Here is a 25,881-nt window from a genome sequence, read left to right as displayed (position 1 = left end):
CTAATGAATACACGAATATTTTTATGCATGTTTTATATTAATTTATGGCTTTTACGTGTTGAAGTCTAAAATTACTGTAAACTCATGACGTATCTATGTTTAGTTATTCGGCACTTGTTGGCATATTAATTATGTTGATAATGTTAATTAGTAGTTTGGATGATTGAAACCTTAAATTCCATTAAGATTTTATTCTCGAAATTTGATTTAATTTTAATTTTAATTTTAGTTTTAATTTTAGAAAATTATGATTGAAAAGTAAGATTATATATTAAATAAACGTAAAATTTAAGTTTCATTAATGAAAGTTAGAAAAGGCAATAAATAGTCAATTTGATGCTTGGCTGGTCCAGGCCTTCATCACGCACATCGTAGAGTAGGTCACTTGTGAGACGGTTTTACGAATCTTATCTGTGAGACGGGTCAATTCTATCGATATTCACAATAAAAAGTAATACTCTTGGCATAAAAAGTAATATTTTTTTTATACATGACCCAAATAAGATATTCGTCTCATAAAATACGACACGCGATACCGTCTCATACAAATTTTTGCACACGCGGTATCAGGTCCTAGGTTCAGCGGCTAATCATTTGACACATGTAAATTACATGTTTGTGAAGTCAATATATATATTAACTAAATGCTTTTACCATGTAAAAACGAGTTAAATTTGGATTGCATCGCTGTTTATATTTATATTGTCCATAACACCGTTTAATTAAAGCACATTCCTTCATATTGTATACTAATCGTTTTTTGAGTTCTGATATATTATGTATTCAACCTTTGACTTTTGTACATTAACTTTAATTATTTTTTATCATATTTTTTTATAATACTGATGTGAAAATTGGAAATGCTGACATTAATATTATAAATTGTTGATAAGCAATTGGAAAAAACAACAAAAATTAAAATTTAATGTACAACGACTGAAATAATTGAAAAAAATTCCTATTATTTTCTGTGCCTTTCGTCGTTAACTACATTACATCCAGGGCCGATCCTAACAATATTTGGGCCTGAGTCTAACTTTTAAAAAGAGGTCTCTGAATCATAATGTGTGTTCATATTTTTTTTAGTTCCATAGTAATTTTTCAAATTAAATCAATACGTCAAAGACAATATAAAAAATTAAAAGAATAAAAATATCAACTATGTCCAAAATGATCACTAAAAAACAACCGGCCTAACAGTTTTAAAGCTTAAAATACTTATCAAGTCTGTATAATCAAGTTGTTCAGTGATTTCTTTCTCAATCGATAACATAGCCAATCCATTCAATCTTTCTTGTGACATGGTTGATCGGAGAAAAGTTTTGATGAGCTTTATCTTTGAGAAACTTCGCTCTGCACTTGCTACTATGACCGGGACAGTCAACAAGATTTTATAAGCAATATGAGCATTTGAAAGCCGGATAAGCATTACATCCACCAAAATTTCAGTCAAAAAACGTAGATTATAGACATCACATAAAGCCCCGAAGAAAGTAAAAAACTACAATAAAAAATTAGAAGCCCGAACAAAGCAAATACAAGAAAATAGACTTACAGCTCCTCACGGGTCTGTCAATCAAACCTAGAGACGACGCAACGACTGGAGTCGATTAAGGCTTGTCCGCAGATGAATATTGGGGAAGATTGGGGAATAAATCGATAACAGACTAAGCAAATTTCATTCAATAAATACTTGGTTTTGGGCTATCTAGTAACTAGTATTATATATAATAATTTTTTTTTAAAATTTTTGGGCCCCAAAAAAGATATGGGCCTGAGTCACTGGACTCATTTGCCTCTTAATAGGCACGGCCCTGATTACATCATCACCAAGCGCCGATGATGTCCAATCTATGACTGAGTTCTAATTAAAATAATAACTACTGTCTCTCTAGTTAAAATGATATGACGTCGCTATGAATTTGCAGTTAGGTTTCTATTTCTATGAATGGAACACAGAGGAACGAAAATAACTTGTAATGTCGGCCGCCGATGAAACAAACAATTAATGTATCTGATTTTGCATGTTCAGAATATTATTCCTAGTTAACAAATCATATCGTATTGTATAATTTTCTTTGACAGATGAAATATTTGACCTCCGGTCAAAGGGATTATGATTTGTTAGATTCTGATGTACGAGGTTCTATTTTGTATACCCCACAGCCTCTCACGCTTCACTTTAACTACATCAAGATACTGAAATTCCGGAGGACTTAGCTAGCTAGCTAGTCATTTGTTGCTATTTCCTCGAAATAAATTTTATGTTCTTTATTAATTATTATATGTACGACGTGGTTTTAGTTCGTATATATATTAATATAATGTTCACCACACAATTATATAGCGACACTACATAGTACATAGTCCGCTGGTGCGTTTGAGCAGCAAATTTTGATGTTCAAGGATTCACACCCATCAAGCTCCACCATGTCTCATGGCCTTCCGTTAGCCCAGACACATTGAAAATCAACCGATCTCTCCCTTCTGTTTTCTTTCGCTTCTTTTCCGGTTGTTTTGCGCAAATTGCTGATAAAATTAAGACACTACTTCAGTTCGTCGGTGCAGTGATATATGCTAGGTCGCTACAAGATCTTCGAAATATATACTATTTTATTTGTTAGACTTTGATATAGTTTACTTGTTCATTGTTGTTATATGTTTATGGTATCTATACTTCTAGTATATACTGTTTTCCTTTAACACTATGTCTATATTTATAACGATATTATTTTTGTTTACATATTTCGGAATTTTAATAAGTTGGCTAACAGATTCCAAATTTTAAATTAAATAAGTTTAGAAACTTAACAAAATAAATATAATAAAAATAAATGGCAGCCATAACTGATGAAATAGGAGTAGTCAACATCGTCGCTGACTGGGCCCATTTAGTCAGCCATGCTTTTCAGCCCCCGTCTGAAATGCGGGCCCGGTCTAGTCAACTAAACTTTTCAGTTCCTCCCCATTCCTCTTTCCATTTTTTTTAAAAAAATCTTTCCAGATTTAATAAATACTTAACTCAGCACAGCCTTTAACATATGATTTAATAATTAAGGACAACTCGTAAAATAAATAATATATTTCTCATTTAAAACTTTGAAACCAAAAAAAATAAATAAGCAATATAATTTTCAATAAAATTGTAATGGTCCAGAAATTTGATGTTGGGTGAGCTGGAGCACTATAATTTTTGCGTTTCCATGTCGACTATTACGTGCGATACGCATACTTTTGGCGTTGGTTACGGTGAATAGTCCAATTTATTAGTTTGCCTTCCCTTTTTTACGACGACAAGGTTGGACTTAAGACACACTTATATTTAATTTCCACTGTTGGGCGCTACTATAAATGTAATTTCTTCAACGAATTCTTTTTTCCTCATGTCGGATAGATTTTTTGTTTCTTAGAAAAAAAATTCATATATCAAAATTACAATGTAATCTCTCACTATTTCTAATAATTACATTTTGATCATCATTTAAATATAAACCAAATGAATTTTAAAAATATTGTACAAGTACACAACGCATGCGCCGTCAGTGTTGCGTGCGTCAGTGTACTAGTATATCATTAAACGTAACGCCACCAAACCAGAACAAACCAGTATTATTTAAGTGATTATTTAAAATATTTTAGCCTTATTAATTATGTGATAACATTATAAATATTCTTTTTTCAATAGAGCATGTATTCTTAAGATTTTGAATATCATATATAGTTCTTTTATACGTATTTGTGTTGACAAAAGTTCGAAAATCGAATATAATATATATTTTACATGTTTTAGATACTAATTTCGTATCAATATTTTAAAGCTTTCGAAAAACAAATGAGCGATAAATTTTGAATACACGTGTCTCCTCTGACCGATCGCAAGCAAGAGCGTTTGGTCTTTGTCAAAAATCTGTTATTTAAACGTCAAAAAATAATTGATGGTGAGAGTTGGTTTTGGTCCCAATTGTGGCAATGGACCAATAATTGATGCATTTCATTATCCATAATTCCTATAAAAAATTGGGGCATGCAACCATTTGCAGTGAAAGCAACTGGTCTGAATGGGTGAGATAAGGTGGTATGGTGTACAAAATATACATGGGCATGCAGTAGTAGGTATGAGATTAGATATACAGCCAACACTTAATAATTTGACTGAAACATCATAAATATATATACAAACACTCGCAAGTGGCTAACAAGTAAGATATTGCTATGTTCTTCCAACGTTTATGTTAAGATTAATATGGAACATGGAGTTAGGTTCGAGTCTTAATATTCAATAGATTGTTACATTTATCGACCAAAACTGTAACTTCAGCGAGCTACTCACATGCTTGATGGTATTAACACGAATTTCGAGAAACGTTTAATCAAAGTATTTCAATATTTATCATGTTGAATCGATAGAGTTGATCATATGATGTTATATTTGTTGGACTTAGAGATCTATTGGGTTTGTTTTTTTTTTCTTTTGAATGGAAAATTGGACAAACAAGCAAGGCTTAATAGATGGTAAGTGAGAAATGTCCCACATTGGAAAATGAAAATAGCATTGGTGAGCTTATATTTATTTACATTTTGTGAAGGTGTAAGAAAAATTGGTCAAGAGACTCTCTCTCGCGCACGCCGGCGCAGGGGTGCAAATCATGAGCCCGAGGCTTGACTTGTGTGCAAGCGTACGAGAGCGACCTGAGTGTGTCGAATGTCGGAACGATCAAGGCAAAATTTCCTACCAAGGGTTCACATGGCTTTTGCTATTTTTTATTTTCGAAAAATTATATTATGGACTGATCTTTTGTGTTTCAGCTGGACAGACCTTTGGTGTTCCAGCTTGAATGACCTTTGGTGCTCCAGCTTTACAGACCTTTGGCACTCCAGCTTGACTAACCTTTGGCCTTTCAGATGGCCAGCCGTGACTGTCCATATGGAACCGGAGTGCCTATATATAGAGGCAGCCTCAAGTTCTTCAAACACACCCAACACACTCTCCTGCATTCTCGTATTTTCGAAGTTTTACTTTGTTGTCTCGGCGGCTGCTTCTTCCACCGGCTGCCGTTACTCTGCCCTCGTGATACAGTTCAGATACATTTCAGTTCGCCATAGTGGTGTCTTGTGCTAGAGTACTGCTGGTTGTTCCGTTGTATCCTGGAAAACAAACGTCCAAGTTCATCCTCGAAGCACATACCGGATGAGACGAATCTGTTTTAAGGACACTATATTTCATACAGACATTGGTTTGTTTTATTTTAAGCATTGTGCTACTGTTTTCTTCACAATACTAGCTCGCTGGTTTTTCGTATACCTTTCTATTTTCTTCCATATATTTTGTAACAATATTTTATATCTCAAATCTGTGTTTCATGCTAATATTGATGAATCTATACCATTTAAAAACTGAACCTAGCTCGTGCGGAATTGATTCCTCGCTTTAATTAAGATTCTGATTTATGATTTCCTTACAAAAGGAAAAAAAAGGATAAAAACTGGTTTGATCAATAATGGCATCCAACTTTCTAACTAAATAATAATAAATAAATAAAAGTGACACTCAACTTGTTTTCAACGAGTTACAAGTCTATCTCGATGAGAATGATTTCCCCTACTACTTTAGTCTTCAGACGTCACATTTGAAGTCTGAAAACAGAGTCACGGACTGATCACAATCTGATGTAGACATAAAGTTCATTCTTTTTAGTTTTTGGGCTTCAAGAAACCCCCGTGGATTTACGCTCTGCATTAATTAATCACCATCTTTGACAATAATCCCTCTAGATCTACCAAAAAATCAAACGTAATCTTGTTTGCCTAACCTAACAATATTTTTGACCTTATATTGCATCTAAATATTTAATTTAGTGGGCTCAAATGCCCACATTTTGTTGCTCTACGTTTTGCTTCAGTTCAAATGTCACGGAGGATTGCAAAAATGAGTATTTATGATAAAAGAAATATACCTCAATAATCACATAATATATACCTATGTTTTTTAAACTATATGATAACTCAAATATATATTATGTCAATAAATATATATATCCTCACACGGAGTAAAGCAACGCTAATGGTGATATAAATTGAAACTTCGCTGGTTATACCAAAGAAAAGTTGGACAATAGCGGTCCGAAGAGATGATCTCGATGATGTTGGAGTGCACCACTGATCTTATCCAACCATGTTTGTGATAGTTGAGAACATGGAATGAAATCGGGTCAATACTAAATTATTACTCTGGTGGATCTGATAAAGCTAAAACCACTCACATACTGAGGATGCTCAGTTTGTCAAATCAAAGCATGCATACACCAAAAAAAAAAAGAAAAAAAAAAAGAAAAAGAGGAAGTGACTGATGCATAAGCGGATTTATTGGAATTTGATTGATGTGTATGCGACTGTGAGCTGTCGTGTTTACAAGCAAAGTTTAACTCTCTAACATAATAATTTCAGGGATTAATAATGCATAAAATTTTGAAAATTTTTACACACGACCACTTAATTTACTTGTCAGAGGGTAAAACAGCACGATATTATATATATTATTTTAAAAAACTCAGAAATAAATTTATGTTCTTACTTTTATTTATATGTATGCGAGCAAATGGCAGTACTCGATCGTGTTTAGGTTTAATAGATAGAATTCAAGTGTTTAGAATTAGAAATCTGTGCATGAGAAATGCTAAAAAAGATAGGTAACATAATCGATCCCAAGTAGGAGAGCAAGATTTTATCCAAAACAAAACACCAACCACCCAACTTTCCGATATAGTAATGATTCAAATCTCCAAATTTCTTTAATGAAAACATCAGAGGATAAGGGTTCTGTCTCATCTTTAGATTATTCTTCCACCATTCGTGGCAAAAGATATTTCCATTCTTGTGCTTCTCTAACTTAGCAGCCAATAAGAAGATAAAAAGTTGGGATGAGTCTGTTCCATGCCTTTTTTGCACTTGGAGCCAATAAGTGAATCCATGCTCCCACATATTTAGCGAATTTCAAGAACGTGAGAAGTGTTGGACTTTTACTGGTTGAGGACTGTAGGTTTAGATAAGGGACTTTGTTGGTTTGGATAAGACTCCATCAGTAAAGTTAGAATTGGACAGAAATCTATACTTCTGTACTATATTATTAAGTGTGAGGACATGATAATAACTATCTAGATAGGACACCGATTTTTTTCTTCAAATTTTACTCTTATATGATACTAATATTATAATTTTGTTTTTTGTTTTTTTTTTTCAATTTCAACACACAATCTTCCAATTTTACCCTTATATGATACTAATATTACACTTTTGTTTTTTTTTTTTCAATTTCAACACACATTTTTATTTTTTTTTTATTTCAACAATTCAAATATCAATTTAGTCTCTCCATAATTTGTCAAATTTCACTTTAGTCCATTGATAATGATAAAAAAAATTGTACACACGCATCGCGTGTGCAGAATAACTAGTATTTATAATTTTTAAGTAATTAAGTTGATTTACTTTAGTTTTTATTATTATATAAATCTTGAACTATATATATACCACATATATGCAAATGAATTAAATTACATTATTTTAAATAATTAATTTCTATACTATATTATTAAGTGTGAGGACATGATAATAACTACCTAGTGAGGACACCAATTTTTTCTTCCAATTTTACCCTTATATGATATTAATATTAAACTTTTATTTTTTGTTTTTTTTCAATTTCAACACACAATCTTCCAATTTTATCCTTATATGATACTAATATTACACTTTTATTTTTTGTTTTTGTATTTTCAAATTCAACACACTTTTATTTTTTTTATTTCAACAATTCAAATATCAATTTAGTCTCTCCATAATTTATCAAATTTCACTTTAATCCATCGATAATAATAAAAAAAATTGTACACACACGCATAACGTGTGCAGAGTAACTAGTATATATTACATGTGCATATTTAATTATAAGTCTTTTAAATGAATTGCAACTTCAAAGTTCTTTATTTCGTTATTACTATGAAGTTCTTTCACGATCAGGTGGTGAAATTCATCTCACAAAAACAAAGTAAAATTGAGAGAGTGCGCCTGTGAGAATATATATATTCACTTGGATCATAACCCGATTTTGGTATTAGAAACATTCAATGGCCATTATTTTTCATTGCATATACAAAGTTACTTTTTATTACACTTCATTTTCAATGGAAACCGAGTTTTTAAAACACAAAATCTCATAAAACGATATCACAAGTCAATTTTGTGATACAGATATTTTATTTAAGTTATGAATGAAAAAACATTATTTTTTATACGAAATTTATTATTTTTTATTGTAAAAATAAAACAAATTGATCCGCCCTATTTCTAGTTTTGAATTTATCTAAGTATAGTTACCGCTGTTCAAAATACATATAGTGAAACGATATTTTCAATCGTTTTGCACAAGCGTTTGTAGGCTTGTTTATCGTACAATCGGATTTGGGCTATTCGTTTACAAGACTTCTTCTGGATCCAATACAAACTCCTAGAATCCAAAATCTACTCAGAAACGTAAATACACAAAGTTATTTTCTTCTTCCTTTATCGGGGGTCCATCATCCATGCATATCTTTCAAACTAGCTTTGAACAAACACGCAGGGCGTGTACATAGATGACATGCACATTAATTTTCATTTTGCTTGTATTTTAGAGTTGGACTAAATATTTCATTCAAGTTTCAAGCGCTTTGCCATATTTTTAAAACTTGTGTTGACAGAATACAGAAACCAACTAAGAAAAAATATGACAGAACACTATATTTGAAATGGAACTTGTAAAGACGATGCGGTGATCATACTTTAGTTGAGTGCTCGGTTTGCACTCGTAGGAAACATATCTTAGCAAACCCTACCTCCTCATTACCAGCCAACTCCCTTGGTCCAAATCTTATATTCCCTCTTCGAGTTCCAGTTTTTGTTCATCCATATGAGCAGTATCGTAAGTCGCATGAACTCCGGCTAACAAATAGTAAAATAGCATGATGAAACTGCATATAAAGAACCGCCACACGGCAACCGAACCAAGAGATCCTATAAGAAACAAATTCATAGCTATCGATAGAGATGGCAACCACGGAACAAGGGGAACCCCCCATACTTTCGGATTCCTGTGTTTCGCCGTAAATGCCATCCCTAAAGTTCCTACGAACCACAGCCCTCCGCTCAAAGCATACCCTATCCATTCCCTATTTTTGGAACTCCAAAGGACCGTTATCCCAAGAGACGACCCAAAAATAAGGAACAATGATATGAAAAATTTGATGGCATCACTTTTGGGGGTGACATCCGTAACATAGTACCGTCTAAAGAGCAAAGCAACGGCCATAAGCATGAAAATGAAGAGGGTGCTAAATGATAATACACTTGATAAAACGTCCAAACTCGAGAAGAAGGCAAGAATGCAACTACCTGTGGTTATCAACAGGGTGGCGTAAATAGGAGTTCCTGTCTTGGGATGAACAAGAGCAAACCAAGGGGGAATCATATGCACCCTCGCTATCTGAGTAGTGTAACGAGCCTGTCCCATTGATCCAATCAGCATACTGGTAGTCATTCCCTTAAGAGCAACAATGCTCACTAAATACTTGGCCCATTTCATCCCAATTCCATCGAATGCAAAAGAATAGGGGGCACTGACATCCACTTGAGTATATTTCACCATCATGGTGAGAGCCAACGCCATTAAGCAGTACACGACAGTGATCAAAGACATCGAACCAACCAGCCCAACTGGTATGTCCCTTGAAGGTTTCTTAACTTCCTCAGCCATATTAGCAACCATATCAAAACCCGTATAAGACCAGTATACTACGGCAGCGGCAGTGAACACCCCTTCAGCCCCATATGGAAAAAAAGGAACCAAATTATCACTCTTCCCATGCACAAAACCAACAACAATAATGAACCCAATCACCACAATCCCGAATATTGAACTAATCCAATTCAGCACCGAAGTTCTTTTCGTGCCCGTCATTGCAAAACCATTGGCAATGGCCAAAACCACTACAGCCAAAGGATCCAATAGATTGAACCCCTCAGCAAAAGAATCAACTCTTATCCTCAAAAAATCGGGATTACTTTTAATAATGCTAGCAAAATAAGATGACCAAGAACGCCCCAAGCCTGCTGCCCCAACCAGCCCTTCCAGCAAAATATTTCCAGCAGCGATATAAGCAACAAAATCCCCCAATTCTATTCGAAGAAAAGAAAAGGACCCCCCAGCAATTGGAATCTCAACAGAAAATTCGGTATAACAAAACACAGATAATAAAGCGGATAAACCCGAAACAGCATACGACAGAATGATTGCAGGACCAGCGTGATCGTGGGTTTCTTGACCCGTGATGCTGAAAATTCCCGAACCGACGACCGAACCAAATCCGAGCCAGATAAGATCCCACCACGTGAGGCATTGCTTCATCTCATTCTCCGATTGTTTCTTGCACTGAACGAGTTCATTCGCGTCGGAGGATCGCCCGAAAAGGCGATCTTTGAGACGGTGGGGGGTTTTGGAGAGGGCGGAGAGGTAGGTGGAGAAGTCCTGGAAGCTAGGTTCCGGGAAAAAATCATTCTTGCTGAAACGCCAGTAGGATTTCCCGGCATCTGCGGCGGAAGGGTCCATTGTCGGCGGTACTATTGGAGTGGTGAGTCCTGAGGCTTCGGACGAAAATTTGCTATTCTTATGTCCCATAATAATTAAGAGTAAGAATCTGAGTATTCCCAATTAGCCGATATTGGCGAGTGCGAACGGAATCCAAAAATCGAGGAAAACCCAAAGTCGAATCCTGTCAACTCCATCGAGTTTTCATCTTGTTCATCTTTCTGGCCAAATACATTCATATCATGTAGCTATACATCTTTCTCATGATTCTCGTGATCAATAAATCTTTGTTCTTATATTTTTAATATTATTATGATATGATGGTTTACCAAACATCAATATATATATAAATATATATGACAAAATCTTGTGCGAGACGGTCTCACGGATCGTATTTTGTGAGACGGATCTCTTACTTGGGTCATCCATGAAAAAATATTACATTTTTATGGTAAGATTATTATTTTTTATTGTGAATATCGGTACAATTGACTCGTCTCCTAGATAAAGATTCGTGAGGCCGTCTCACAAAAGATCTACTCAGTAAATAAATAAATAAATATATATATATATATATATATATATATTTATATATATTTGAATATCCCAACAAGGGGTGGGAAGGACTAGATATACATTTTTATAGGCTAGGGACAAATATAATTTAAAGCGATTTTTTTTAAAAGTTGTGAGGGATTTATTAAAATTAAATTTTGAATTCGATATCTCAAACTTTAAATTTATTCTTAAATTTAAGATACTTTGTAATTTACATAAAGCTTAGTAAAAATTTGGTAAATTAAATTTTTTTACTTCTGATATTTCATATAAATATATTTTTAAAAATCGTTCAATATTTTTTATACCCATATCCTAATATTAAATTTTTTTGTTATTTTATATTTTACATATATTATAAAATATTGTGACGCTTTCTAAAATATTTAAATTTAGTAGTTGACATACAAAAGTACAATATTTGAGTTTTTTTTTTAAAGTTGAACCAAGATTTTATTATATAAGGAAAAGGACAATAATATCTAACCGAAGCTGTGTAGTTAAGGACAATTTATCATCCCCACAGGTATAAATGGATCCCAAGCCTGCTTTCTTTAATGGACTTCTAAGCTCTTCCACCCGATGTCTCTATGAACCCACTTCACGTTTGGTCCACATTGCTTAGGCCTGTTATTCTTTATGCAACTAATAAATGTAATCGGGCTAGGCTAGCCCAAAATAACTTAGGGTCTGTTTAAGGGTTTGATGAAGTTGGTAACTTCGTTAAAAAATAATACTTTTAGCATAAAAAAAATATTTTTTTATGGATGACCCAAATAAGATATTCGTCTTACAAAATACGACTTGTGAGACCGTCTAACACAAGCTTTCTCAATCTCATATTCCGTACTCATTGTCAGATTTTATTGTTCCACAAGATTTCTTTCTTGCTCGCTCAATCTCATTCCGTACTTCATTTCCATATTTTGCTCAATTTTTGCAAAATGTTTTTGGCTGAAGCAATCTTCGGACCGACTTCCATTCCTTTTTGCTATTGGAAAATGCTTTCCTGCTGAGGAAAGACGTAGGAAAAATCCACAACTTTTATGTGGACCGACTTCCATGCCGATGAACGTCGAAATCAAATCAAGTCAAATGTGAGATCACGAATTTTGTATGTATTAAAAAAGAAATTTCACAAATAAAAATAAATAAATCGAATTTAAAATTTGAAACCATCTAGAAAGTTTCCGGGGGGATGTTCCTTCAACCGGCGCTGTACCAATTTTTTGGACCTTTCGAAAACACACCCACAAGTAGAAAAATTACTTTTAACTTTTAATATAATTTAAATTATTTCAATATTAAAAAAATAGATAAAGTGATAGTTTTGTAAGGACACGAGGCAAGGGGATTATCTGGGAAATTAAAACGAATGAAGAAAACTCTTTTTTTTTTTTTAATTTTCATTTTAGTCGTTTATGATATCAAATTTCAATCTAGTAATGTGTTTTTGAATTTTGGTAAATTAATTATTTTTTATTAGAAATCCTGAATATGAAACTATTTGGCTCGACTTATAAGTTATTAAAAATATGTTATACTCTCAAAATTTATCTGATAAAATATTTTTAAAAAACTTATAAACTATTACACACATGAAAATGAGTCCCACTTTATAAACTTACAAAAACTTCCGGAACAAAGAAAAATATTCAAGTTGTTCTTTTCATGATATAAATAAAATAACACACATGAAAATGAGTCCCACTTTATAAATATTACTAAAAGATTATATTAAGCGTGAAGCGTAAAAAAAAAGCTTCGCTTCGAGCAAAAGTGGGAAAAATACCGATCAACCAAAGGATTGACCAGAAAAAATGCGAAAACATGAGTTAATTTAGATAAAATTTAAATTAAATTTTAAATTTAAAGAGCAAGCCTTTGATACAATAACTATTACGAAAGCTTAGCTTTCATCCATACCATTTGTGATTTGAGGCTTTTATTTGAAAACTTAAAAATTTATGCATTTAATATTAAATTTTGCATGTATATGTATCATATAATATGTTGACTGAATTGATATAATTAAATTTATAATAAAAACTAAAAATACTTTTCGAACTACAATTGAAATTTCCAGTCTTAGCTACTTTGTTAGGACTATGACTAGGTAGTTTTCCCTAATTTTTTTTTTAAAAATGAAATAGATGATATTATTTCATCAATTAAGAAAAGTCAATATCTGGCAAATATGGCGTATGATGATGATTTTTGGGAGACAAATCTCGATGGTGATTTACAGGTAAAGAAAAATAAACCAAATTCTACAAGGCTTCTAGAATGCAAGTAATAATTTACTCAGACACGTAAGATATTCAATGACTATTATATAGTAAAATAATTATGCTAGAAAAAATAACATATGTTTTTAATAATTACGGGAACTTTAATAATTATAGAGCATGTTTTTACTCTGTCCAAAAGTTGCATCATTTTATATAATTTTTAACTAATTAATAGTTTCTTTTATACTCATTAATATATAAATGTTATTGATTACTTTAGTTTCAATCTATGCACATATATTTCTATTCAGTATTCCAAATAAAATAATAATATTTAGATTTATTGGAAAGTAGTAATGGACAGAGAGTGATTTTTTTTCTCCATATTAATTGAAAAATAAGATTGTTTACTTTCTACTCCACGACTATTCAAACTCATATCGATCCAGCTATAAATACATGGTTTCGGCGGCTTAAAAACCCACACAGAAACCTCTACATCTTCAAGAAATCATAGCAATTCGATAAAGAACTTGAAAAAGGAAATAAAATTATACAAAATGACCATAACCAAGTCGGTTCCAGTGATTGATATGCAAGATTTATCAACTCTGCCGCAGAAAATGGTGAGTGCATGCGAAGAATGGGGTTGCTTCAGGCTTATCAATCACGGGGTTCCTTTGTCCCTCATGTCTGATATGAAGGATGTAATACGTTCTCTTCATGATCTTCCGATGGAAATCAAGATGCGGAATTATAACCATCTGGAGCCTTCAAAAGGGTACACCCCACCTAACATAGCCAGTGCTTTTTTCGAAAGCCTGAGTTTATACGATGCGGGCTCGGCCGCCGCCGTTGATCATTTCTGCACTCAGTTGGATGTATCTCCTCAGAAAAGGTAATAATACGTAACCTTTTGATTCATGTTAAGAAAAACGAAAAAATAGAGAAATTTTATATATCATGCATGCTTGCAGGCTCATACTTATTCTTGGGAATTTTCCATTCCTTTAATTTTGCAGGGAGATTATCTTAAAATACACTTCTGCTATTCATGATCTTGCAAAGGTAATGGGGAGCAAATTAATGGGCGGTTTGGGATTGAATGGCGAGAAATTCAAGGAAGGAATATCCCAGTTCAAAATGAACAAATATAATTATGGACCGGAAACTGTGGGATTACAGGGTGCTGTAATGCATTCAGACGCTGGATTTTTCACCATACTGCATGATGATGATAACGTTAATGGTTTAGAGGTCGTGGACAAAACCACCGTAGAGTTAATCTCCGTTGATCATGTGCCCGGAACACTTGTTTTTAATGTCGGAGATGCGGGCAAGGTAAGTTTACCACTTTTAATTAATTTATTATTTAGCATGCTGCCTAAAAATCAATAATAAATTTAATTACTATTATTACGTGGGAGTTTTATGATCCTGAATTCTCTCTCTCTGCTGCTTTTTGGTTTTGTATTTATTTTTAGTTCTCATCGCAAATGGTTCAAAGCTTTCTAGAATAAATTGTTTTGGGCCACTAACGATAAAATATAATTTTCAGATTCGTAAGATAAATTTATTCAAACAAGTAAACATTATATAAAATATCAATTATTTATATAATTATAATCCATCACACACACACATGCATAAATTATATTCGTCTGTATGTATCATATGAAATTAATTAATTAATTAAGTGGATATATATATATATATATATATATATGTATGTATGTAGGTGTGGAGTAATGGAAGGTTTCACAACGTGAAGCATCAAGTGCAATGCTACGAGGCTTCTGTACGTATAACAATTGCCCTTTTCGTGCTGCCTGCCGAGGATGAGAACGTTCAAGTGTTGCCGGGGTTGGTGGATTCCGATCACCCTGCCCTCTACACCCCTTTCAATTTCGAACATTACAGAAGGCAACGAATTTCTACCGATTCACCCACCGGTGAAGCTCTTGAATTCTTCCGATCTCACCCTGCAGAATTGTTAAGCTGAGTCATTGAGGGTTATATGTATGTATTCATATATTTGTCTTGTAGAATCCCATGTCTATGGTCACTCCCTTTCCTTTGCTTGGTATAATAAAAAAATTCTGCTTCAATTTTTCTTATGATAAATTTTTGTTACTTTTTGAAGGTGATGATGAGGCTTAAATGTTTTACGTCATATTCACAGTAATTTATAAATTAAATAAAACTTTTTGTCTATGAAATTTTGTGGAGAGAAGACGGACTCCATGACTTTTATGTGGTCCGACTTCGAAGGCGATGACCATATTTTGACAAGTGTTACTGTCAAATTGAATAAAAAGATGGTACGTGTTCCGTTTTGAATACACATTATACACCAAACTTGACTCGTCGACCGCTCACTTCTTCCATGCACCAATCAAATATATATTAAGCCTTTTAGTATTTAAATTTAAGTATTTAAAATTGTTTGTAATTTTAATATAATTTAAATGGTTTCAAGTCGAAAATAGATAAAGTACTTTGGAAAATTTAGAATTAGGAGTAAAGCCATAGCGGAATCTCAATTTTTTCAAGTTTTAGATGATTTTCTATGTTGTTCCGAACGTGTAAATATCTTTTTTTGCCACTCTTACCCTTGGCCTGTGGCAGCCGCTCCTGGACTAGATAGCTTAGAGCGTCTATCAGTTACCTTTTACACAGAGATACACTACTCAAGAATCAAGAATCAAGATCGATTTGGTTGGTATATATGAATGTTACATATATATAACAAAGAAACTCACGTATAAATGGCAGTAAATCTATATTTTTAATAAATGATAAGGAACTCAAAGCTTAAAGTTCAATTATATAGCTCGTAACAACTATGACGAAAACTGCACACACGGGTATAGTAAAAATCATACTTTTACCGTGTTGATTAGTTAGTACAATTAATATGACGATTGATAGTTGAAGGATGTTAAAGATTTTGAGCATTTCATATCAAGTTTGCCTATAAAAAGGCTTCATCATTGGTCTTGAAAAACATTCCAAAATAAGAAACATAAAAAACAATTGAGAGAGTTGAAGGTTTCTCTGTATAAAGTTGAGATAGGAAAATCTTGAGAGGACTAAGATTTCTTTTGTAATATTTTCTCGATAGTATAAAATATTTTTGCTCTTTTTGTCTCGTTTCTTTCATTATTTGCTCATATGTAAGATTTTCTACCAGTTGCGTCACAGTTCAACATGTCAACTTTTGGTTTTACATATTATATGAAAACACATACTCCTGATGTTCATGACAGACACGCCAATATCACATTTAGATATGTGTATGACATTATTGTTTATTCAGAGATTATGATCATACATAGTCAAAACATCGATCAAGATCACTTCTCAAAACGCAAGTTGTCTAGAGATCAAATGTCAGCCACACCTCATTTACTCTGTTTCTAGGCTCAAACGGAGAATTATACTGCGCGATGATGTATTCCGTTGCATTGTCCCCTGAATGACTCTTTTCAATAGCATCCTGCCAAACTGTTCCAGATACACTAGCGTACAAGGCAGCGGCTTCCTCTCCAACATCTTCTTCCTTCACGAATCCACTGAATTGACGAACTGCTACATAGGTTATACCCCATTTTTGTAGATGAAGATGATCAGCAGACGGGGCATTTGCTTGGTTAGCTTTAGGCACGTAGAAGCTGACGGACGAAGGATGAAGCACAGAAGGGGCCATCACTAGGCTTCACCTCGGTGATTACTGGAGCCGTCATTTCTATTTTCTGCTGGTCATCGTTTTTTCCCTGGATGTAGTCAAATAGCCTCGCAGGAAGGAAAGAAATGTTAATTATCATTCGATCAGCTCCCATATGCCCGTTCTTTAAAAAAAAAATCGGTTTAAACATGGAATATGATTAGAGCCAGAAGTAAAGCATAATAATGATGACATATCCTCTTTATCTCAGATTGAATTGGTCTGAGGTAGTTTATTTTTGGGACTCTTTTGTCCAATAGTACTGGACTAACATCCGTGTCAGAGAACATGTCATAGAAGTGTGAAATTGTTGTTTGGATTGACTTCCACCAACTCCAAAATATGGGGGTTAAAACATGGTTTCCAACACAAAGGATTAAGATAGAAAAGTTGTATTTAACTGATTTCAGATAAAGAAACAATCCGAACCAACGATGCTAAGAATTCTCAAAAATACTAATCTGGACATAAATATTGTAACAAGCAGGAAAAGAATTATAGGCAATACGTTGACGTCAGAATTGTGTTCCCATCCAACAAATATCAAGATTACCAATTTAAACACCACAAATCTGATCATGTTAATGCTTTAACGGTTAATCTCGTTAATCCTGTCGAGTATTTTAAATCACAGAACAATTCGAAGAGCGAGCATGCAATCATAGAAACAAAGGTACCGAAGAAAAAGAAAAGGGAGAAGAATCAGTATTTACTGGAGGAATCCCACTCTGGTGGCATTGACAAAGGAGATATCATCAACGCGCTGAGTCGATATCCACATACTGGAATTGTAACGCCGGATCTCGAACGCATCACCGGTGTCAATAACGTCGTAACTCGGGCATTCGATTCGGTTACAAGTGGGCGGGAAAACACCAACATTACGGCCCGGGCCAGAGCTTAAGTTTGAAGTGGAGAAAAGACTCAGAAGAAATGAGAGCTTGAAGATATCAAGAACAGCCATTTCTGAGTAGAATTTGAAGTGGGAATCGAGTTGCAGCGTTTCCAAATTTCAGTGTGATTTTTAAGTTCGTTGGTAAGTTTTGAATGGCGTAAGTGGTGACACGTACGTGGTAATACGATCGGATATTAGCAATAAAGCATTCTATGTATGCCAACATATCAGCCGAATGTGTTGTGTTCTGTGGCCGAGGATGTACGTTCGAGTTTTCCTTTTACTTTTTTTTTTTCCAAATTATATTATATATATATATAATATATATACGTACTAAAGTCAAAATTTAAATACCTAGTTGGCAAAAACTCAAAATAAGACAAGTTTACAAATCAAATATATATTAATTAATAATAAATTTGGACAAAATATTATTTAATTGATTAAATAATAATAATAATAATAATAATAATAATAATAATAGTCACTCTATGTCCGAAAACAGAAATGATGGATAAGCAGAAACACGGATAGAATAGGTTAACGTAAAAAAACTGTGTGAGACGGTTAAAAGTAATATTTTTTATGGTGAATATATATGGTTGACCCGTCTAATAGATAAAGATTTGTGAGACAGTATCACAATTCACAAGAGACCTACGCATAGCTAAAAGAATATTTGGTGTTTTGAATTATTTCGGATTTATTTTATTTAGTTAAATGCATTAAAAAAACTCAAATTTACAAAACTAACAACTCATAAATTCACAAAGTTCTGCTGATATAAATTAAAAGAGCCGTTTAATCTCTTTCATTCCATACCTTTTTATCTGCACGTTGCAATATAATTTGCATGCACGCAAGCATGAGATGTAAATCCTCATCAAATGATTGGTTTTGTTATTCTATGAGATTAAACTGATTATATATTTCATCTTTAATTTTCTGCAGGATCGGTTACTCGAGAAGCCAATGCAGCAGACTCAACTAGCATCACCAACGGCACCAATGATGGACTATTCCCGGCCGCGACCAACGTTTATACTGAGTCCAGATCAGTACGTACCCATAGCTAATTTGACGCGATTCATGCACGGCATCTTGCCACCATACGCTAAGATCGCAGATGACAAAAAAGAAACTATTCAAGAATGCGTCTCCGAGTTTATTAGTTTCGTCACTACCGAAGCAAATGCTAGGTGCCACAGTGAACAAATAAAAACTATATATGCAGAGGACGTGCCTATCTGCCATGGGAACCTTAGGGTTCCAAAACTACCAAGAATACCTGACATATTATTTGAAAAAAACATAGAATGGATGGCATTAATGGCCGACGTGCCACCATGCCACTCAGTCTAGGTGAGATGAACTTTGCCCAGCCCTCGACCGGCCAGCTGCTTACGCAACCTCCGGATTTCATGGCAACAAATCAAAGCTTTGAACCATCAATTGCTTGAAGTTATTTTATGAGATTAAATTCGAGACGATTACAAGTTGGCAAAATGTCTTAGCATATCACCACCCTCTCCGCATGCTAAAATAGAGGACGATGCAAAAGAAACTATTCATGATGCGATACGATGCATACTTGGATTATTTCTTGAAGAAACATCAAATGCAGGCAATAGAACAAGGAACGACATGTCTCCATGCATCGTCAAGCACTAGTCAGTCTAGGTGCAGTGAACTTCGTTTGGCCCTCAAGTGATGATCAGCTGATTATATTACAATCAGATTTTATGGCAAATACTACTGCATCAAATTTTGCAGAGATGCTGCCCGATTCGCCGGACATTTATCAGAGTTTTGCAAATGGAAAGGGTGCGTGATGGCTAGATCTTCTGGCAGTAACTCAATGAGGGCCGCCCGGATGTAACCAAATTTTATTTTTCTATTTGAGCTAACCAAACTAAATACAAGTTTGAACCAAATTCTCAATGTAAACAATTAAAAATAGAAAGATCCGCCCGGACTACAGCCCGGGTGGGCCCCAATGTGGCTCCGTCCTTGGTTGCAAAAACAACTAAATTTAGTAAAAATAATAATTTGTTGGATGTCATCCATAATTTTTTTTTTTTGACAAACTGATTGCTTGATTTATGATTTTTCTCTTCTCTTGGTATATCATACAACTTGTTATATATATATATTTTTTTCTCTTTTCTTGAAAATAAATCATAAGAAAATTGGAGAAAGTGTGAAAAAAAAAAATCAATTCCTCAACCAAACTATTCTTAACCGAAGGAAATTCAGGACCAATTCTAAAACGTCACAAATCCATGTGTCCAGATATAAGCTAACAAAACCAAAAGATCAAACAGTTCAACTATTTTTAAAATTTGGATATCTTGTTGGATACGTTTATGTTGTATAATTTTCAAATTGAGCATTTGACATCATCATATGCGTCATTGAGTGGCTATTAAATTTATTAAACATGTCACAAAATTCCATCCATATAAAAAAAAAATATCAAAGCTTATGTTATAATAATATATGTAAATATTAAATGGCATGAGATAAACTCATTACTCACACATCAAATAAAGCATATCGTTGATTCAGCTATCATATGAATTGAATGAAATTATTATGGTCAGCAGTCAATTAATTAACGTGATAATAAAAAACACTATATTCCCTTTAAAAACTGCGGTACTTGAAGTAAAATGCTTTGAACTGATCTTCACCCCTTGTACCCAAACAGAACATTGACACTATGTCTAGCTGCCTATGCCCACGACCGCGAAGATCTCGTCCACCAGCGCCGCCAAATGTCTTTAAAGAAAATAGGGGAAAGCCCGCCTACAATTGGCCTCAACCGCCTTCGATATATGACAAAAAGAGAACTGAAAAGTCCAACAAAAATGACAAAAATGATAAAAGTTATGCCAATACGGTGGAAACAAGTGTTTCTCTTGCCAGCAATTCACAAGGTTGTTGTTGCGGTGGCAGTGGTGGCGATGGCGGCGGTTGCGGTGGTTGTGGAGGTTAATAGATATTTGACCTGCAAATTACTAGGTAATACAGTTTTTGCATTCATAACTGGTTCAATTTTGGATTTTTGTTCACTGAATTTTTTTCCCCTTTAATAAGAGTGAGAGATTTCTAACTAAATTATTTACATTACTCGTACAAGTGACATATACATATATATATATATATATATATATATATATATATATGTCAGTGAATTTAATTTGATGTCTTTATTAATAGTAACTTTAAAACTATATATGTTTTTTTTCAATGAGAATATGAATAGTCCGCTGATGTTGATTTCCTTCTTTATATTAAGTTGACGCCTATAGTTTTTGTTATTTCCTTCAGCAATTTCCCTTCAATGGGAAGATTCAAACTTCTGTACATACAAGAACCAGCGGGCTTGATGGATGTAACATGGTTGGATGCTATTAATGTTTAACTGTGTTTTCTCTCAAAAAAAAAAAAAAAAAAACCAGCGGGCTTGGGAATAGCTACTGTGTTGTTACGCTTATTATTCAGTACTCTTAGTATATATGTGCATGAATGTAAACAGCTTTTTATGCGTTAATTTAACGTTTTGTCTTTTTCATTCTGCTATATCAAAAGTTATGGAGGTTATGAAGTGATGTTGTGCGGTGTTTTTCCGTTTTAAATTAAATACATTTTCTCTCGTTCGATTGTCGTTCCAATGCGTATGTTTAATCTTTCTCTCAATGATATGTTGTTGCTAGACTACCTCGAGATATAATTACATTGCTAAAATCGAAACTTGTTTACGGGTTAGATTCAGACTCGGTCATCAAACTCTTTCTCCCGCTGATATGTTGTTGCTAGACTACCGCGAGATAAAATGTTTACGGGTTAGATTCAAAAAATCAAAACTTGTTCACGGGTTAGATTCGGACTCAATCATCAAACTCCAGTACCTCTAAATTGAAATTTGACGACATAAAATATCAAAACCGCAAAAAAGTGAATATATAAAAATAAAAATATAGTTTTCTATATTTAAAAACTATGTTTCTGTTGCGTCCTTCTTGAGAAATCATAATATAAATCCTTTACATTTGTTCCATAAACTTTGGATTGTATGTTTCTATTGAAATCGCACTCAACTTTTCGAAGTCTTGGTCCTCAATTTTCCACTTGGAATCTTCACAAAGCCTCAACAAGATAAGAGCAACCCACTAATTTTGACCATCTTTTGTATGTGCTAATTATATATTTCAAAATTTTATTGTGTCCCAATTTTGTCTCTGTTACAAGATCCCTACCATCTAAAAAATTGCACGTGGCTTGCACGTGGCCATTAACTCTTCTGTCATGTAATTTATATATTGTCATTTAATTTTCTTAAAACTCCTAATTAAATTAGGATCATATGACAAACCGGGTTATATGTATCAATTCTTTTTTTCCAATTTTAAAACAAGCTTACTTTGTCTCACGAGGGAGTGTAATTTTAAACAACCTAGCCAATATCTCAAGCTTGAAAAATCTTTTAGATCGATTTTTAAGTGTTAACATCATCGGATAATATGTTGCAAGCAGTGGTGGAGTAAAAAATCTAATATTACCTGAGTAATTTACAAAATACAAAATAATACATGTCAATCTATTTCATTGCAATTATATTTTTTGAGTAAAATATTAATTTAACTGAATTATGTCTTTCTTTTTCTACTTAGACTACTCAAGCTAAATACAAATTTTTTAGCTTTTCTGTCTTCTGTCTTTATTTTTCTATTTGAGTTCACCAAACTAAATACAAGTTTGAACCAAATTCTCAATGTAAACAATTAAAAATAAAAATGTCCGCCCGGACTATTGCTTGGGTGGACCGCAAGGTGGCTCCGTCCTTGGTTGCAAGAACAACTAAATTATAATTTTTTTTGACAAACTGATTGCTTGATTTAGGATTTTTCTCTTCTTCTGGTATATCAGACAACTTGCTATATATTTTTTTCTTTTTTCTTGAAAATAAATCATAAGAAAATTGGAGAAAGTGTGAAAAAAAAATTTTTAAATTCCTCAACCAAGCTAGTCTTAACCTAAGGAAATTCAGGACCAATTCTAAAACGTCACAAATCCATGAATGTACAGTTCAGATATAATTATAAGCTAACAAAACCAAAAGATCAAAAAATTCAACTATTTTTAAAATTTGGATATCTTGTTGGATACGTTTTCAAATTGAGCATTTGACATCATCATATGCGTCACTGAGTCGCTAGTATTTTCAATAAGTTTTTAAAGTTATTAAACATTCCACAAAATTCAATCCATATAAAAAAAAAAAATCAAAGCTTGTGTTAGAATAATACATGTAAATATTAAATGGCACGAAATAAACTCATCACTCACAAGTCAAATAGAGCATATCGTTGATTCAGCTATCATATGATTGGACTCAATAATTCACTTTTTTTATAATTAAATTATTATGGTCAGCAGTCAATTAATTAACGTGATAATAAAAAATTATATTCCCTATAAAAGCTGCGGTACTTGAAGAAATAAAATGCTTTGAACTGATCTTCACCCCTTGTGTACCCAAACAGAACATCGACACTATGTTTAGCTGCCTATGCCCTCGACCGCGAAGATCTCGTCCACCAGCGCCGCCAAATGTCGTTAAAGAAAATAAGGGAAAGCCCGCCTACAATTGGCCCCAACCGCCTCGAAGATCTCGTCCACCAATGCCGCCGAATGTCTTTAAAGACAATAGGGGAAATCCCGCCTACAATTGGCCTCAACCGCCTTCGATACATGCTTATAATTACAACAAAAAGAAAACTGAAAAGTCCAACAAAAATGACAAAAAAGATAAAAGTTATGCCGATAAGGTGGAAACAAGTGTTTTTGTTGCCAGCAATTCACAAGGTTGTTTCTGCGGTGGCGGTGACCGGGGCAATGCCGGCGGTTGCGGTTGCGGCGGTGGTTGTGGAGGTTAATAAATAGGCAAAAACTTGTGTGAGATTGTCTCGCGCGTCGTATTTTGTGAGACATATCTTTTATTTGAGTTACTATGAAAAAATATTAATTTTTTATACTAAAAGTATTATTTTTTATTATGAATATCGATAGGATTGATTCGTCACACAGATAAAAATCATGAGACCATCTCACAAGAGACTTACTCTAATATATATTTGAGCTGCAACAATGTATTACTAGGTAAACAGTTTTTGGATTTGAAATTTCTTTGATTTTGGGTTTTTTAATTAAATTTTTTAATATTGGTTTTGATAAAATAATTTTTAGTTTTTAATTATTTTTGTTCTAACAGCTGACGTGAGACTGAAAAGTACTGACGTGACATTGAAAAATAATTACTTGACATCGAAAAAATTGACGTGACATCGCTAAATGCTAAATTGTCATATATAATATAAGTAATCAGATCAAAATAACCGAAAATTAAAGTTAATACATCAGAACAAAACTTTAATAATCTAATTGACTACAATCTAAAATTGTGCAAATTAATTAACCAAAAAAATTATTTTTCCTTTTTAGCAAATATCTACTTAATATCGTTTTCGATTCGACTTAATAATTATTTCGACTTACGCGCACTTCAAGGTAGTATTATTTATATTATTCATGGACACCGACTGGCGCCTTCAACTACTGGGAAAATTATTTAATCTATAATAGCTTGTATTAGACTTGATATATTGTTATCAATTTTTATATAAAAATGCGAGAATTTTATATTTTATTACATATATTATATAAGAGTAGGTCTCTTGTGAGACAATCTCACGAATGTTATCTGTGAGACGAGTCAACCATACCGATATTCAAAATAAAAAATAATAATCTTAGCATAACCTAAATAAGAGATCTGTCTCACAAAATACGACCCGTGAAACCGTCTCACACAAATTTCAAATTTTACTAGAATATGAAATCGAAAATTTTCTATAAATTGTTTAGCTTTGATTTTTGTTGATTAATTATTCTGTAATCATGTTATGAATCTTTGATACCCAATTTCCTTAACGTGAATATTGATTGAATAATTCTTTAAACTTTTCAAAATTTATTTAATGGGGTCTTTGAAAAAAGAATGTACAAATTTTGACTTCTGACTATTATTCCTCTTTATTATAACTGAATTTATTTATAATTAGCCTTTTTTGTAATTAAATAATAATGGTCAGCAGTCAATGAGTTAACGTGGATAATCGAGATCTCTTCATTGAATTACGAAAAGTAAACCATCTTCAAGAATGACGAAAAAAAGAAGAAATTATATAAAAACAGGGGATATTTTGGGATTTCAAAAGTCACGAAGAAGAATAGTAAGATAATTGATAACATTCTTTAACTGATATTTTTTTTAAAAAAATATGGATGTGAAAATAAAAGTTGAAATTTTTTAATGTTGAAAATAAGAGTTTTAAATATTGAAAATTACTGTGTGATGATGTATGTAATGAAGTATTTATTTTTCGAATATTTTCAAAAAAATTCAATAAATAAGTTTCTCAATTTGTGAAGAAAACACACAATTGATTAGATAAAATTTTATAAAATATGTAGTTTAATATATTTGATGAATTTGAAATTTTTACTTTTTAACGTAAATTTTTAATTTTAACAATATTGTGATTTTACACACACATTTTGATACACCCAATGGACTAGAGACATCGATGTCTACGTCCAGCATAGGTGGACAAATTATAAATAGGGAAAACTTCAGTTTGATATTATATATTTGTTTATTTCTATTTTTTTTTTCTATTTCGATTTTAGTTCTCTGTCTTTCAGTTTTTATTAATTTTAATTATTTTTAATCGAAAATGCTAATGTAAAAATATACATATCAAATTCATGTTAGAAAAAAAAAGGT

General features: G+C 33.0%; 3 protein-coding genes across 4 annotated transcripts; 1 reads left to right on the top strand and 2 right to left on the bottom strand.

Moving 5' to 3' along the window:
• Positions 1 to 8,750: 8,750 nt before the first annotated feature.
• Positions 8,751 to 10,894, bottom strand: LOC142527355 (cationic amino acid transporter 8, vacuolar-like). Of its 2 annotated transcripts, XM_075632132.1 has the most exons (2): positions 9,427 to 10,894; positions 8,751 to 8,976 (listed from the first exon to the last, which is right to left on the bottom strand). In XM_075632132.1, the coding sequence occupies exons 1-2, from the start codon at positions 10,706 to 10,708 to the stop codon at positions 8,906 to 8,908; spliced, it is 1,353 nt and encodes a 450-aa protein (XP_075488247.1). In that variant the 5' UTR covers positions 10,709 to 10,894; the 3' UTR covers positions 8,751 to 8,905. The 2 variants fall into 2 exon arrangements, with proteins under 2 accessions (XP_075488247.1, XP_075488246.1); XM_075632131.1 differs by having other exon boundaries at positions 8,751 to 10,893.
• A 2,979-nt stretch (positions 10,895 to 13,873) lies between these two features.
• LOC142526895 (2-oxoglutarate-dependent dioxygenase DAO-like) lies at positions 13,874 to 15,515 on the top strand. Its single transcript, XM_075631545.1, has 3 exons — positions 13,874 to 14,305; positions 14,430 to 14,748; positions 15,146 to 15,515. The coding sequence occupies exons 1-3, from the start codon at positions 13,968 to 13,970 to the stop codon at positions 15,407 to 15,409; spliced, it is 921 nt and encodes a 306-aa protein (XP_075487660.1). The 5' UTR covers positions 13,874 to 13,967; the 3' UTR covers positions 15,410 to 15,515.
• A 1,096-nt stretch (positions 15,516 to 16,611) lies between these two features.
• On the bottom strand, positions 16,612 to 18,227 carry LOC142527407 (uncharacterized). Its single transcript, XM_075632192.1, is given in 3 exon segments — positions 16,612 to 17,089; positions 17,091 to 17,202; positions 17,848 to 18,227. Coding segments are annotated over 3 exon segments (666 nt in total). The 5' UTR covers positions 18,099 to 18,227; the 3' UTR covers positions 16,612 to 16,786.
• Between the last annotated feature and the right edge of the window lie 7,654 nt (positions 18,228 to 25,881).

This window comes from Primulina tabacum, chromosome 15 (assembly GCF_025594145.1).
Source record: "Primulina tabacum isolate GXHZ01 chromosome 15, ASM2559414v2, whole genome shotgun sequence".
NCBI classification, from domain to species: domain Eukaryota; kingdom Viridiplantae; phylum Streptophyta; class Magnoliopsida; order Lamiales; family Gesneriaceae; genus Primulina; species Primulina tabacum.
The sequence above is the reverse complement of the archived record's forward strand: the minus strand, read 5'-3'. Positions and strand labels throughout refer to the sequence as shown.